The 17,385-nt window shown below is 46.3% G+C and overlaps 1 protein-coding gene across 1 annotated transcript in view; it reads left to right on the forward strand.

Moving 5' to 3' along the window:
* Nucleotides 1–17,385, forward strand: part of eys (eyes shut homolog) — an 877,903-nt gene that overhangs the window by 563,748 nt on the left and 296,770 nt on the right. Inside the window, 2 exon segments of the mRNA XM_060915649.1 lie at nucleotides 5,031–5,197; nucleotides 5,474–7,722. Of these exon segments, the coding sequence (XP_060771632.1) occupies nucleotides 5,031–5,197; nucleotides 5,474–7,722 (2,416 nt within the window).

Below are 17,385 nucleotides of genomic sequence, written 5' to 3' on the forward strand. Positions count from 1 at the left end.
GTCGGGGAGAGGTGGTCTCCACAGGGGACCGGAGAGGTACGCGATGCCAATGTCCCTTTTTGAACCTCCGGCCCCAGCTCCGCCTTCTCTGGAACTACCGACACCAACGCCACGGGGACCTCCTCGTTCCAGAGTTTAAGCAGGTTGAGGTGGTAAATCTGTAGCGCCCCACCCCTGTCCGTTCGCCTCACCTCATAGTCGACGTCCCCGACTCGCCGTGTGACCTCAAAGGGTCCTTGCCACTTGGCGATCAATTTGGAGCTCGACGTGGGCAACAGTACGAGTACCTTATCTCCCGGAGTGAACTCTCTAAGGCGCGTACCCTTGTTGTACAGGCGGGCTTGCCGTTCCTGGGCCTGCCGCAAATTCTCCTGAGTTAGGTGCGTGAGTGTGTGGAGTTTTGCGCGCAGGTCCATAACGTACTGAATTTCGTTCTTACTTTGTGAAGGTCCCTCCTCCCAATTTTCCCGCAGCACGTCCAGGATGCCGCGCGGCTTACGCCCATATAATAATTCAAACGGGGAGAACCCCGTGGAGGCTTGGGGGACCTCTCGCACTGAGAACAGCAAGGGTTCGAGCCACTTATCCCAGTTACGTCCGTCCTCACTTACGAATTTTTTAATAATATTTTTGAGGGTGCGGTTGAATCGTTCCACTAAACCGTCCGTTTGTGGGTGATACACGCTGGTGCGGATCGGCTTAATCCCCAATAACCCATACAGTTCGCGCAGTGTTTGTGACATAAACGTAGTGCCTTGATCAGTCAGAATCTCTTTCGGGATTCCAACTCGGGAGATGACGCGGAAGAGTGCCTCGGCAATACTGCGTGCTGAGATATTGCGCAGAGGCACTGCTTCCGGGTATCGCGTTGCATAGTCCACCAGAACTAATATAAAGCGGTACCCTCGTGCTGACCGATCTAATGGCCCGACGAGATCCATCCCAATTCTCTCGAACGGGGTCTCGATTAACGGTAGAGGGCGCAAAGGCGCTTTTGGAATGGCCGCTGGGTTTACTAACTGGCATTCGCGGCATGCCGTACACCACCTACGGACATCGCCGCGAATCCCCGGCCAATAGAAACGGGCCATTATTCGGGCTAGTGTTTTATCCTGCCCCAAGTGTCCGGCCATGGGATTAAAGTGAGCCGCCTGGAATACCAATTCCCGGCGGCTCTTCGGAATTAAAAGCTGCGTGACTCGCTCTTTAGTTTGAGTGTCCTGCGTCACTCGGTATAATCTATCCTTCATAATCGCGAAGTAGGGGAAGGACGGGGTGGCGTTCGGCGGGAGCGTTTGACCATCGATTACTCTCACTTGGTCAAACGCATGCCGCAGAGTCTCGTCTCGCGACTGCTCTAATGGGAAATCCGCGAGGGATTCCCCAAGAGAGAGAGGAGGAGCCGGCGGCTCCTCACTCTGACGCGGAGATGACGTAGACGGCTCTGTGACAGCTGCTCCCGCCAAAGCGACACCGGGACCTCCCCCTGTCAAATGGCAGGACCCACTCTCGACTAGGCGTGTCATTAAACCCCGAAATCCCGGCCAATCAGTCCCCAAAATTAGAGAGTGGGTAAGGCGAGGATTAACCGCCGCCTTTACTATGAATTTTTCCCCTCTGAAAATAATGTGGACCGACACCAAAGGGTAGCTGTGAACATCCCCGTGCACACATAACACCTTCACCCCTTGTGCTCCCCCCAATGCCTCGTTTTGAACCAGGCTTTGGCGAATTGAGGTCTGATTACAACCAGAATCCACCAACGCCTGATATGTAGCCCCTTGGATACTCACCGGTATGCGATACGCTCCGGCCCGATCGAGGGCGGCCTCTGGCGCGTCGGGGATCCGAACCACCGCGCCCACTTCCGTTGCCGTGCACTGCTGTTGAAGGTGGCCCGGCTCCCCGCAGCGCCAGCAAACCGGCCCGGGCTTTCCCTCTGCACCGGTGATCTGGGGCTCACTCACCTGAGGTGGGGGAGAGACAGACACAGAAGGGAGAAACGGGAGGGCACCGCGGGTGCGGCGGGCCGGCTGGGGGGGTGCCGGCCCCCGCCTCCACGGAGGGGGAATGGGGCGAGGACAGGACACAGGAGGAGGGGGAGAGAGAGAGAGAGAAGAGGAGAGAAGAGAAGATGCCATCTGCTGTCCTGCCGCCGGGACAGCCGCCAGATGATCCTCCGCCAGCTCGACTGCCTGATCCAGCGACGCCGGGCGGTGGCACTGGACCCACTCCGCGGTTCCGGCTGGTAAGCGGGCGATGAACTGTTCCAGTACCACCTGGTCGACGATTCCCTCGGCGTCGCGATCGTTGGCCCTCAGCCACCGCCAGCAGGCGTCCCGGAGCTGCTGGCCGAACGCGAACGGCCGGCCGACTTCCTCCAGTCGCAGCGCGCGGAAGCGCTGGCGCTGTTGCTCCGGTGTGCGCCCCACGCGCTGGAGGACGGCCCGGCGAAGGTCCGCGTAGGCCAGCCGGCGGTCGGCGGGGAGCTGTAGCGCGGCCAGCTGTGCCTCTCCCGTGAGCAGGGGGAGGAGGCGCGCCGCGCGCTGCTCCATCGGCCACCCCGAGGCTTCGGCGACCTGTTCAAACAACGTGATGAAAGCCTCGGGGTCGTCCTGCGGGCCCATCTTGGTGACAATGAGGGGAGACGGGCCCGCGGCCGGAGCGCTGGTGGACCCCGCCGACGCGAGGAGATGCCGGAACGCCTCGCGATCTTCCTGCTGGGCCAGCACCAGGGCTTTGAAGCGCTGCTCCTGCTCCTTTCGGAGCGTGACGAGTGCCTGGTGCTGGCTTTGCTGAGCCGTGGTGAGGGCGTGGATCAGATCGGCGAACGGGGAGGATTCCATGGGGCTGCGGGTTTGGTGCTCCACTGTCCCGGGTTTCAGCACCACTGTAACGACCCTACGTGTGGGTGGAGCACAGAGGACGGCAGGACAGAGATCAGGTTTTATCAACTGGCTTTATTGCCACACTTTTCAGTCTAGCAATACTTTTTACAGAGACACACACACAACTGGCGTCTGGTTCAGGGTTGCGCCCCTCTGCTCTCGCTCTCCCTCCTGATATAGGGCGCAGTCACTGGGAAGACACACAAACAGGTTAATTGCTCTCAGGTGACGTGATTCTGCCACTTACCTTCCCTGACTCCGCCCTCCTGTCACAGACCGGCGCTTGACCACGCCCCCGCTGCCACACACACGTAAGGCCAAGCTGGCTAAGGTAACCGGTAAAATGAACCAGATTCGTCAAGCAATGGATGAAGGTGGTGATGGCAGCCTACCAGTGATTCAAACCAAAATGGTAGAGTTTAACAGGCTGTTTGGAGAGTTCTGTGACTCGAATAGCAGTGCTAAGGAGATATTTCACCAATTTTCTGAAGAAGACATGAAAAGAGATCAAGTTAACTGGTTTGAACCTAAGGCTGATGGCTTTAAGGAATTTGCAGAGAAGGCTGAGGCTTGGATTGAAGAAGCTCAGCTACGTGTTGAAGAAGCTAAAGAATACAATGAAGCAGTTCAGCCATCTGACAGCATATCCAGTGCATCCTTACCATCATTAAAGCAAGGTTCCAAGGCAAGTTCTGTGCATTCTTCCCATGCACCATCATTGGCTTCATCTACTCGGCTGAAGGCAGAATTGGAGAGAGCTGCATTGTTAGCAAAGGCAGCCACTTTGAAAAGGAAACAGGCTTTGGAGGAGCAGTAAGCTAAGCTAAATAGAGAAAAGGAGGAATTGGAAATTCAAGCCGCTTTAGCAGCATCTGATGCTAAAATTAAGATCTTGGACGAGTTTGAAGCGTTGCATGTGTCATCCAAAGCACCAAGTCGTGATGGAATGAACTCTTATGTAGGTTCAAAACGTTCCTCACACACAGACAGGCAAGCAGCGCAAGGTAACAAAATTCGACCTCAGGTCTGACCATCAGTCCCTGCAGCTGCTCAGCCACAGGCACAGGTGTCAGAAACTTTTCAAGGTGTTGCTGAAATGTTAACGAAGCAGCAGAGACTAGCTTCACTGCCTCTTCAGAGCGTTCCCGTGTTCAAGGGAGACCCTTTAGAATATCTGCTGTTCAAAAGAGCTTTTGAACACAGAGTAGAGAACAAGACAGAGAGCAGCAGAGACCGTCTCTATTTTATGGAGCAGTATACCGCTGGACAGCCTAGGGAGCTGGTAAGGAGCTGTCTCCATATGGAACCTGAGCGCGGCTACCATGAAGCTGGAAGAACACTTCGGAAATGCTTACAAGATTTCACTGGCATATATTAACAAAGCTTTGAACTGGCCTACCATCAAGCCTGATGACGGAGAAGCTCTTCGGTCTTTCGGCCTCTATCTCACAGCATGTCGTAATGCTATGACTGACGTGGAGTATCCAGCTCTACAACTAATGGAGCGACAAGTGCTGAGAACAAAGAGATCATCTTAGCTATAGTTCCAGTTCAAGTAAAGAGCAACAAGGGCTAAAAAGTGACAACAACTTATGCTTTTCTCGACCCTGGCAGTACTGCATGTTTCTGTACTGAGTATCTAATGAAAGAGCTTAACCTCACAGGCAGAAAGACACACATATTATTGAAGACCATGGGAGAGGAAAGGATTATGAGCAGTCATGTGGTGTCTGGCTTGGAAGTGAGCAGATTGGACTGCAATGATTTTCTGGAGCTCCCAGATGCATTTTCCCAGAAAACCATTCCTGCAACAAAGGGTAATGTTCCTTTACAAGAGGATGTTGACAAGTGGCCACACCTACAGGAGGTGTTGCTTCCAAAAATAGAGGCAGAGATAGGACTGCTTACCAGGACTAATGCACCCAAGGCTATTGAACCCTGGCAAATCATTGCTAGCAGAGAAGACGGTCATATACTGTAAGAACACGACTTGGCTGGACCATCAATGGACCTCTCCGAGAGTGCACCGGCCATAGCACAGCATATGGATCAATGCAGGTTCAAGCAAACCAAATAGCAGTTACCAGACTGGAGGAACTCTGGAATCAGCAGTTTCAGTGTGATTTTCCTGGGGGCAATCAGTATGAGAGGCTGGAGATGTCTAGGGAAGATTGTCAGTTTCTCGACATGGTCACACAATCAGCTAAACTTGTGGATGGACATTACAGCATTGCCCTGCCACTGAGGAATAAAGACCTGAAGATGCCCAACAATCGGAAGGTAGCTGAGCAATGCGCTCTGAACTTAAGGTGAAAGTTTGTGAAGAATCCAACATTCCACTCAGACTACTCAGCATTCATGGATGGCATTATCAAAAAGGGAAATGCTGTGAAGGTACCCAGCAAGGATATCAGCTGGGACGATGGTAGAGTTTGGTACCTGCCACATCACGGGGTATATCACCCGAGGAAGAAAACACTCAGAGTGGTTTTCGATTGTGGAGCATCATACCAGGGCACCACTCTGCATGAACAGCTGCTACAGGGACCACATCTCACCAGCACTCTCCTCGGTGTGATAACCAGGTTTAGACAAGAGGAAGTGGCAGTCATGGCTGATGTGGAAGCAATGTTCCACCAAGTGAAGGTGCCTGATGAGGACTCTGACCTTCTCCGGTTCTTCTGGTGGACATCGGGTAACATAAGTCAGGAGACGGCGGAGTATAAGATGGTGGTGCACTTATTTGGTGGAACCTCGTCTCCAAGCTGCGCCAACTTTGCCCTGCGGAAATGTGCTGAAGACAGTAGAACTCAGTCAAATGCCCGAGCAGTTGACACAGTGCTCCACAACTTCTACGTGGACGACCGTCTCAAATCCATCCACTCTGAAGAGGAGGCAGTATCGTTGCACCACACCCTGCGAGCTGTGTGTGAAAAAGGTGGATTCAGGCTTGCCAAGCGGGTAAGCAACAGCAGGATCATGCTGTCTGCTGTTCCAGAAGAATGCAGGGCAGCCGAGGTTAAAGACCTTGACCTGGACCAGGATTCGCTTCCCATAGAGAGAGCTTTGGGAGTTCGTTGGTGTATCGAGTCCGACAGTATCAGGTTTAAGATCACCATGCCAGACAAAGCACCCACCATCTTATCCCTCGTGAGCTCAGTTTACAACCCACTGGGTATCTTAGCACCAGTGGTGCTTTCAGCTAAGAAAATCCTGCAAGAGCTCTGCAGACTGAAGATAGGCTGGGATGTCCCAATACCTGAGGAGCTAGCTCATGCGTGGTCCGCCTGGACGGCTGCATTACAACAGCTAGTGAACGTCAGCATCCCTAGGTGTTTCAAGCCCACAGGTTTTGGTGAAGCAGTGTTTAAACAACTGCATCATTTTGCTGATGCCAGCAATAAAGGTTATGGGACAGTTAGCTACTTGCTACAGAAGAATAGCAGCAACGAAGCACATTGTGCATTTGTCATTGGGAAAGCTAGCGTGGCTCCACTTAAGCCCACGTCAATCCCTCACATGGAGCTCACTGTGGCCACTATGGCTGCCTGCATGGACCAGATGTTGAGATCTGAACCGCAGCTGCAACTTCAAGAGTCCGTATTCTGGACAGACAGCACACCCGTACAGAAGTACATCAGAAACAGAACAAGCAGATTCTGCACTTTCATTGCTAACCACGTGGAGACCATCTTGAAGATCTCTGCACCTCGTCAGTGGAGGTACGTCAACACCTCACTGAACCCTGCGGATTATGTATCAAGGGGTCTGAAGGCAGAGAAGTTCATTCAGAGCCATACTTGGTTACAGGGGCCGGAATTTCTCACCAAAGACACTGAAGATTGGCCTGAGAACCCAGAGCACCCTGGGGATCTAACCACAGAAGACCCAGAGGTAAGAAATGCCGTGGTCTGTGCTACTGCAGCTGGGGATCAAAGAGACGCAGTATTGGAGTTAATGCAGTACTTCTTTTCGTGGAGTCGTCTTAAGAAGGCAGTCACTTGGACACTTAAGGTTAAGAGCGCTCTGCTGAACCTGTGTCGAAAGAGGAAGGAGTTGAACACTACTCTCACTCCAACTGAAGTTAACAAAGAGATGAGGAACTTCAAGGCAAGTCTTTTGAGAGCAAGTGCTTGTAAGCTCACAGTGGAGAACCTTAAGGAAGCAGAGCAAGAGATCACCTGCTATTGCCAAGGAAAGACTTTCACCAACGAACTCATGGCACTCCAAAAGGGTGAAAATGTGAAGAGAAGCAGTAGTCTTTTCAAGCTTAATCCAGTTCTCCAAGAATGCATTGTCAGAGTAGAAGGAAGACTCAGCAGAGCCGCTATGCCTGAGGAGTCAAAGCAACCAGCGATTTTGCACAAAGATCTTCACATTGCAATGCTGATCCTCAGAGATATCCATGAGAACCTGGGTCACAGTGGTCACAATCACGTGCTCTCCAAGTTGCGATCCAAATATTGGATCCCTGGTGCAAACTCAGCTATAAGGAGAATCTTATCCAAGTGTCAGGTCTGCCGGCGCTCTCATGGAGCTACAGGGCAACAACAGATGGGCAACCTACCTTGCAACAGAGTCTTACCAGAACAGTCCCCGTTTACCAACACAGGAGTGGACTACTTCGGCCCGTTCGAGGTAAAACACGGAAGAAGTTCGGTGAAAAGATACGGCGTGTTTTTTACATGCCTGGCAATCTGTGCGATACACTTGGAGGTAGCATTCTCTCTGGATACAGATTCCTTCATAGCTCCTCTCCGTTGCTTTATTGCTAGAAGAGGCCAGGTGAAGATCCTCCGTTCAGACAATGGAACAAATTTCGTTGGAGCCGAACGTGAGCTAAAGAGAGCCATCCAGGAATGGAATAACTCCAAGATTGAAAACACTCTACACCAGAGAGGCATCCAGTAGATATTTAATCCTCCCACTGGCTCCCACCATGGAGGGGTCTGGGAGAGGATGATCAAGTCAGACCCTCCAGGATTTCGCGATGTTGCGATTTGCAACTTCAACGCAAATTCAACCAATCCCCGCGAATTCAGGGCGGTGTTGCAATTATATCCAATCACCGCAACTTTGCCACAAATTTGACCAATCGTTGGCATCGTCTTGAGGTGACGTCGACAAACTACCTTCCACCTTACTTCCAGTGTTGCCAGATTGGGCAGTTTTAAGTGCATTTTGGCAGGTTTTGAACATATTTTGGGCTGGAAAATGTCAGCAGTATCTGGCAACACTGCTTACTTCCATGTATACATTCAAGAGAAGCAGCATGTGCGAGTCAGTGTTTATATAGGCTTAAATTCTGTTACTGAAAGTGTGTTATGTTTACAGTGAAGGACTGTGTGCACTTTACATTATTTTTTTACTTAATACAAGAAATTAATGGATACCAACATTTTTGCCAAAATGGTGTTTTATTTTCCATTGTTTACCCTGGTGAAAAATAAATGTGCTAAGTGTACTAAAATTTAGCATACTTTTGTGTACTTGAAGCCACACTAAATCATCAATATACTTCAAGTGTGTTTATGATTCGTTAACTTGAGGCATGCTATTTTGGAACAACTAATTTTGTACTAAATATATTTTATTGTAATTAAATTGTAGAAAAGTGCAACTTGAAGTGTATTTTATGTGCTAAAGTGGAATAACTTAAAGTATATTTTGTATACTTTAAGTATATGACTCTATATGTACTATTATATGCTTAATTAGTCAAATTAAAGTGTACTTTGTTTGTATTATAGTACACTTTAGAAATTAGTACACTAAATACACTTTAGAAATTGCACATAACTTTCACTTAAAGTATATTTTAGTATAATATATTTCTATAAAGTGTAAGATAGTATAATTATTTTAAAGTGTGTTAAAAGTGTTAGCGTGAAAGCGTGATGTTAGTATACTTGTTATATATTTACAAAAAGTACAATTTGCGTAAGTACATTTTCAATATACTATTGAAAATATGAATATACTTTAAATACAATAAAGTACTTTTTTTTTCGCCAGGGTAGGCAGCTTTAGCATCATACTGTGGGGTTCTGTTCAAATTGTTTTTTTTTTTTCTTCTATGAAGCCTGAGCCATTTATCTTATTAGTTTATAATTATTGTTTAATTTAGTCTTCAGGAGAGACTGCCTGCACACAATACTAGTATTAATTTTTTTCTTACATGAAAGCTGAGGCATTTATATTATATTTTAAGGTAACTTCATGTTGTGCTGTGAGGTTCTATGCACTTTAACTTTTGAACCAACAGGTGCATTTGGATAAGTAAAGCCTATTTTTCTGCATTTTTGTAGTCCTGGTAATATTTTATATTGGTAAAGTTGTTTATAGGACCATTTCTCAGTGTCTTTGTTTTTTTAATCAATAGTTTTTCAGTAATAACTTGAATATTTAACATATCACTCAAATTTAATCACAAAAAGAGAAAATTGCAACAATTTCTCACAACTTTCACTTCCTCCCGCAATGTAATCGCAACAAAAACCTAAAAAACACCGCAACTTTCATCACAATTTTTTGGAAAACCCCCCGCAACATCAGACATTTTAGCCCACAACAATCACAAAAAAGGCCCGCGAAATCCTGGGGGGACTGTCAAGTCCGTAAGGAAGATCCTGAATGTCACCCCAAGACTACAGAAACTCAATGAGGAGAGCCTACATACTCTGTTATGTGAGGCAGAGGCCATCATCAACAGCCGGCCTATAACTAAGGCATCTAGTGATCCTAACGATCTAGAGGAGCTTATGCCGAATCATCTCTTGCTCCTCAAGACCAAGCCATCACTTCCCCCAGGCCTGTTTGACACCCAGTATCTCTACTCACGAAGGAGATGGAAACAGGTCCAGTACATGGCAGACATATTCTGGAAGCAGTGGACAAAAGAATATCTACCACTGCTTCAAGAGTGTCACAAGTGGACCTGCCCATCTCGTAACTTTGCCATAGGAGACATTGTGTTGGTTGTCGACAACTCTGCGCCACGTAACTCCTGGGTAATGGGGAAAGTGATCCAGACAGTCCCAGACAAGTTTGGACTGATACGTCAGGTCCGCATAAAGACCAAGACCAGCATGCTGGATAGGCCCATCACAAAACTTTGCCTTCTCCAGGAAGCTGAATGAGGCAAATCTAACTCCAGCAATGGAAAGGAAGACTACTTCCCAGAAGGACTTTAATTTCTTTGGCTCCTTGTTATATAGTTTGGTAATTCTCTCTAGTTAAAGGAATAATCCAGAGTGATATGCTTTCTAGGTCTATTTTCGCATTATTGGGAGTGCATACGTTGAGTTGCTACCACAATCAAGTCAATCGGATGTGTTTTGAGACAGTTCGTTTTTTGCGATTTCAACCAGAAAGCGCTAACATGGCAGTGCGAGGGGCATGTCTTTTTGCCGATACAAAATGCTAGTTTGCACAATTGCGGTATGTTGTGCATTCAGCACTCGGCACTCGACTTTTACGGACTTTCCCCTGAAGATGGCGTCTGGAGAAGAACAACGTCAGGTAAGGTACTAGCTTTGTATTTACTCTTCTACACACTCTGTCCGTGCACTTGCAGAGCTAGGGACACTTCATTTTGTTTGTAGGAACCCTCTACTCACTTCCACAGAACTGTCATGTTGTTTTGAGCTTTGCAATGGTTTTAAAACTAGTGTTTTGCATCGGCAAAAAGACATGCCCCTCGCACTGCTATGTTAGTGCTTTCCGGTTGAAATCGCAAAAAACGAACTGTCTCAAAACACATCCGATTGACGTGATTGTGGTAGCAACTCAACGTATGCACTCCCAATAATGAGAAAATTGACCTAGAAAGCATATTGCTCTGGATTATTCCTTTAAGAGTACAATTAGGGGCCGGAATGTGGGAGCCAAAGTGTGTTTTATATGCTTTTCACTCACTCACTCACTCACTCACTCACTCACTCACTATCCGTTTACGTCATTATGTTCCACCTGGGGGCAGGTATGATGTTGCATGTGAGTATTCACAGCCTTCTTCCAGGCAACCCGGTCAGTGGCCACTTCCGGGGACAGATGGAATGTCTTCAGGTCGTCAGCGACCACCTTGGCCCACGTCTTCCTGGGTCTGCCTCTTCTCCTGGTGCCAGCGACCTCCAACTTCTCAATGGCTGATATTGGGCCAGATGCTCTTTTGGTGTGGCCAAACCACCGAAGCCGTCCATGGCGAAGTGTGGCTTCAAGGGGGACAATTTCAAGTTTGTCCCAGATACTTGGGCTGGTTTCATCATTGGGGTTCAGGCCACACATCCACCTCAACATAGCCCACTCATTCCTTTCAAGTCTTGACAGGTCAACCTTTTTAGGGGCCCAGCACTCACTTGCGTAGAGCAGGGCACCCCTGACACAGCTACCATAGACTCTACCCTTTTGTCTGTTTATATTGGAAAGGTTGTATGAATGTAGGTAAATGGTTGATTAGAAATAGGCAAAAGGTTAGTTAAATTCGTTCGATTTAATCTACGTTTATTTTAAAGTAAGGTTTGTAACCTTTGGCGAGGTGGCCAAGTGGTTAGAGCGCTTGACCGCTAAGCGAACGGTCCCCGGTTCGAGCCTCGACTCGGACGGTGATCTGGGGCTTGCCTCTTGTCCACCCAGCAGTGAATGGGGACCTGGTGGAAACACTGAGGAAGTTAAAGGCGGCGAGGAAAGGAACTGGCCACCCTACCTCACCATGCCGACGGCCTAGACAGAGTGTGCTGTCTAACAGGCACTCCCCAACGTACATACGAAAACGTATGGGACTCTTTGACTGTGTAACCTTTTGTTAGGAGCCATTTTTATGTTACTGTCGCTTTAAGAAAACAAGTCTTTAGCGCACACATCGCTTGGAGGTAGTTGAGGTTTAATCAGGAGTGAGCCACACAGTTTTCCTACCAAAGCGCCTTTTCCAATGAGAAAACATTGACTTTGGAATACTCCTGTAATAAGATACCTTGGAAAACTTGGAATAAATAAATTTTTGTTTAATCTTTTACACCGGAGTCCCGTGGACGTTATTTTTGTTCTCATCCAGTGAAGGTGCATGAGTTAACCTCGCTAAAAGCTTCAACCCCCATAAACATTTTAAACAATATCTCAATGAACACAAACAATTTCCAAAATATTGAAAAGACAGAGTTTAATATAACATCTGTTTAACTTATAACGTGAAAGTAAGGTTAATAATATAAACTTAGATTACACATTTTTCAGTTTTACTCAAATTAGGGTGGTGCAAAAATGAGTACATCCCACAACAAAAACTCCTACATCTAGTACTTTGTATGGCCTCCATGATTTTTAATGACAGCACCAAGTCTTCTAGGCATGGAATGAACAAGTTGGCGACATTTTGCAACATCAATCTTTTTCCATTCTTCAACAATGACCTCTTTTAGTGACTGGGTGCTGGATGGAGAGTGATGCTCAACTTGTCTCTTCAGAATTCCCCAAAGAAAATAATTTCTTTACACCACAAAGGTGAAGGCTACAAGAAGATCAGCAAAGCTTTACTTATCAGTCAGAATACTGTAGCAAAAGTAGTACAAAAATTTAAGAAAGATGGAACTGCAACCATCTCACAGAGTCCAGGTCGTCCACGGAAGTTAACACCTCGACAGGAGCGTCTTCTGATGAGAAGGGTTGAAGAAAATTGGCATGCAAGTTCACTGCAGTTATCAAAAGAAGTAGAAAGCCAAACTGGGGTGACTATTTCCCGTGACACAATACGACATACGGTGCAGAGGAATGGCATGCATGGATGCCGTCCACGAAAGAAGCCTCTCCTAAAGCCCAGGCACAAAAAAGCCTGCCTAGAGTTTGCCAGGGCCCATGCTGACAAAGATGAAGACTACTGGGACTCTATACTCTCGAGTGATGAGACCAAGATAAATGCTTTTGGAACTGATGGCTTCAAAACTGTATGGCGTCGCAAAGGTGAGGAATACAAAGAAAAATGCATGGTGCCTCCAATGAAACATGGTGGTGGCAGTGTCCTTATGTGGGGCTGCATGAGTGCTGCTGGTGTCGGGGAGCTGCATTTCATTGATGGCATCATGAATTCACAGATGTATTGCTCCATACTGAAAGAGAAGATGCTACCGGTACCATCACTCTGTGCCCTTGGTAGTCATGCACGTTTCCAACATGACTAAACACACATCTAAGGCCACTGTTGGATTTCTGAAGAAGAACAGGGTGAAAGTGATTCAGTGGCCAAGTACAGTATGTCTCCTGATCTGAACCCAATCAAACACCTATGGGGAATTCTGAAGAGACAAGTTGAGCATCACTCTCCATCCAGCATCCAGTCACTAAAAGAGGTCGTTGTGGAAGAATGGAAAAAGATTGATGTTGCAAAATGTCGCCAACTTGTTCATTCCATGCCTAGAAGACTTGGTGCTGTCATTAAAAATCATGGAGGCCATACAAAGTACTAGATGTAGTAGTTTTTGTTGTGGGGTGTACTCATTATTGCACCATCCTAATTTGAGTAAAACTTGTTCATTCCATGCCTAGAAGACTTGGTGCTGTCATTAAAAATCATGGAGGCCATACAAAGTACTAGATGTAGTAGTTTTTGTTGTGGGGTGTACTCATTATTGCACCATCCTAATTTGAGTAAAACTTGTTCATTCCATGCCTAGAAGACTTGGTGCTGTCATTAAAAATCATGGAGGCCATACAAAGTACTAGATGTAGTAGTTTTTGTTGTGGGGTGTACTCATTATTGCACCATCCTAATTTGAGTAAAACTGAAAATTATGTAATCTAAGTTTATATTATTAACCTTACTTTCACGTTATAAGTTAAACAGATGTTATATTAAACTTTGTCTTTTCAACATTTTGGAAATTGTTTGTGTTCTTTGAGATATTGTTTAAAATGTTACTTTTCAAAGAGGGTGTACTCATTTATGCTGAGCATTTTGTGTGTGTGTGTGTGTGTGTGTGTATATATATATATATATATATATATATTTTTTTTTTTTTTTTTTTTTTTGTATGTCATGCAACAGTTAATTGTATGCAGTTTAATGTACCCACATGCCACATGATACTTAACTGAGGTCATGAAGTTGTAATGTGTGCGGATGACATTACAAGATACTCATTACTTTAGTAGCATAACTAATAAATAATAGCAGATACTCGTGGCATCACTTAATGGAGAACGGGCACATGTTTATAAATACTAGAATATGTTTAACCATTCCAGAGCTTGAAAAATGTGATATTTAAATAAATAATCTCATCTCATCTCATTATCTCTAGCCGCTTTATCCTGTTCTACAGGGTCGCAGGCAAGCTGGAGCCTATGCCAGCTAACTACGGGCAAAAGGCGGGGTACACCCTGGACACGTCGCCAGGTCATCACAGGGCTGACATGTAGACACAGACAACCATTCACACTCATATTCACACCTACGGTCAATTTAGAGTCACCAGTTAACCTAACCTGCATGTCTTTGGACTGTGGGGGAAACCGGAGCACCCAGAGGAAACCCACGTGGACACGGGGAGAACATGCAAACTCCACACAGAAAGGCCCTCGCCAGCCATGGAGCTCGAACCCGGACCTTCTTGCTGTGAGGTGACAGCACTAACCACTACACCACCGTGCTGCCCCAAATAAATAAATAATCTATAGGAAAAAAAACAAAATTATATGTATACGATTTTGATTTTAAATGTCCTGGTATTTCATGGAGTACATGACACCATGTACTCTAACAAGATTTCCAGGGCCTTTGGAGGAAAAACTGCCCAAGTCTACTTCACCAAAAGGTGGACTTTTTCTCACCCTTTTTACTAAACTTTACAAGGTGTTTTTATGCTGTCTGTGTGTGTGTTGTTGTTGTTGTTGTTAGTAGTAGTAGTCGTAGTCATAGTCGTAGTACTGCCCATCATTCTTGCAGGCAATGAGAAAAGTCACATTACGAAAGATATTATTTATCTCAAATTAGACTTTCTTTTGGTAGCAATAATATTTCTGTCAATAATGTCTGATTGGGGCGGCACGGTGGTGTAGTGGTTAGCGCTGTCGCCTCACAGCAAGAAGGTCCTGGGTTCGAGCCCCGTGGCCGGCGAGGGCCTCTCTGTGCGGAGTTTGCATGTTCTCCCCGTGTCCGGTGGGTTTCCTCTGGGTGCTCCGGTTTCCCCCACAGTCCAAAGACATGCAGGTTAGGTTAACTGGTGACTCTAAATTGACCGTAGGTGTGAATGTGAGTGTGAATGGTTGTCTGTGTCTATGTGTCAGCCCTGTGATGACCTGGCGACTTGTCCAGGGTGTACCCCGCCTTTCGCCCGTAGTCAGCTGGCATAGGCTCCAGCTTGCCTGCGACCCTGTAGAAGGATAAAGCGGCTAGAGATAATGAGATGAGATGAGATGTCTGATTGGCAATGGCCCATAGAAAGTTCAAGAATGCTAGACTGTTCCTTATAAGTTCAAACTTAAATTTCTTTAAATCTTTCTGCCTTTAACTGTTTTACAATATGCAGTTGAAATGTAGTTGCATTTCACTGAAATACAGATGATTGGTAGCAGATAACATTTTTTACTTCTTACAGTGGTTTTAAGTGTAGTCTGGCATGTTGATTGACGCTGAGTAAAGATATTTGTTGATTTTGAAGAAAACCTGTGACATAATAAGAATTCGGTGTGTCTTTATGCTTTGGTTAAAGTGGGGGTGTGACCTTGTCTGTAGAGAGCTGAAAGCCCCCAGGCTGAAGCAACAGAAAAGCCATCTGGATTATGTACGAAATAGCATTTTGTAGAGAGTGTAATAACATAATAACAGTTCCTATTCTAGGGTAGAGAGTAATCAAGCTGTCTGTTATTTCAACATTTAACAACTCTTGAGGAAGACAGTGTTTAAGTTTGTTGTATTCTCCTTCTTTTTTTCAGTTTTTCTGATTTCTGTCTTCACATGATCTTATTTGGCATTTCAGGTTCCACAGGGAACAGTTTGAACCATATGAAAACCCCACTGCAAGGAATCATCTGTCTATACTGACCACTTTCAAACAGCTATTCAGGGGCAAGTTTTAGAACTGAAGTACACCTGAAAAAGCTGTTAACCCGTGTTTTTCAAGTCAACTTATTGACAAAAGTAGAGTCCGGGGAAGAGGCTTTCCCATGCTAATGAAGCATGCCCATGCCTGCTGGCAATTGATGTGGACTGCATCAAAGCTTAACATCAGTCCAAACAAGGATCTTAAATTAATGAATGTTTTCGTTGGCAAGGGGAAATTTTCCATAATCAATGCTGCTGTAACCAGCTTACAAGGAAGTAGAGAATCTTTCTAGTTATTTTGTATTCCTCCTAAATTTCTCCAGCATCAATTTTGATTCTGATTATGGGATCAAAGGATTTCCAAGTGGGTAATTTCTTGTTCTTTTGGTCTGCAAGCTTCTAGTTGGGGCATTAGGCCCGTGGTGCTCCATAACAGTCTTTCTCCAAACTGGTCTCTTATGGTTATTGCTCAAGCCACCTCTCAACCATGGCCATAACTACTTCAAGATTCAAGATATGTTTGTCATTATTTCCAGCACTTTTGTACAGTCAAGAATGAAATACCATTCCTCCAAGCCTAAGCAGTGTAAGACAGGAAGTAACAATGTAACAGTATGTACTAAAAAAAGAAACAAGTAACTAAGTGCAAATAAGTACAAAAATACACAGAAGTACCATTAAAAAGAAAGAAAAAAAAACATTCACATACACAATCACCCACACATTTGGCAGCAGCTTTAGGTGAGGGCTTTTTGTATAGGTGCATGGTGGAGTGTAAAGAGCATGGTGTGGTGTGTAAGAATTGCACTCATGGAGTGTAAAGTGCACAGTATTGTGTGTAAAGAATTGGATTGTACAAGTGAAGAAGTTCAGTGGTGGAGTGTGTGGGGGGTGGGGGGCAGGCAAGAGTGTTCAGGACCCTCACAGCCTGGGGGATAAAGCTGTTGAGGAACCTGGAGGTCCTGGTGCAGATGTTCCTGTACCTTTTTCCTGATAGCAGGAGGGAAAACAGTCCATGGGAAGGATGGGAGGAGTCCTTGTTTATGCTGGAGGCTCTGCAGATACAACGTCGGTTGAAGATCTCCAGCAGGGATGGGAGACAGGCACCAATGATCTTCCCTGCTGTTCTTACAAGTCTGTCCAACTGTTTTTGTTCAGATGCTGTGCAAGAGCCAAACCAGGCAGTGATCCAGTAGGTGAGAACACTTTCAGTGGTGTCCATGTAGGATGTGGTGAGAGCTGGGGTGGGTAGGCTGGCCTACTTCAGCCTTCAGAGGGGGTCCAGCCACTGTTGAGCCTTGTTCACGATGGCCATGGTGTTGATCAATGAGGTCAGGTCGTCCATCAGGTGTACACCCAGGAACTTGATGGTGTAGACCCTCTTGACAGCCTTGCTACGTATGGTCAGCAGGGGGTACTGCTCTGCGTGGCCCTTCCTGAAGTCTGTGACCATTTCCTTGGTCT

The sequence above is a fragment of the Neoarius graeffei genome, chromosome 3 (assembly GCF_027579695.1).
Source record: "Neoarius graeffei isolate fNeoGra1 chromosome 3, fNeoGra1.pri, whole genome shotgun sequence".
In the NCBI taxonomy this organism is placed as follows: domain Eukaryota; kingdom Metazoa; phylum Chordata; class Actinopteri; order Siluriformes; family Ariidae; genus Neoarius; species Neoarius graeffei.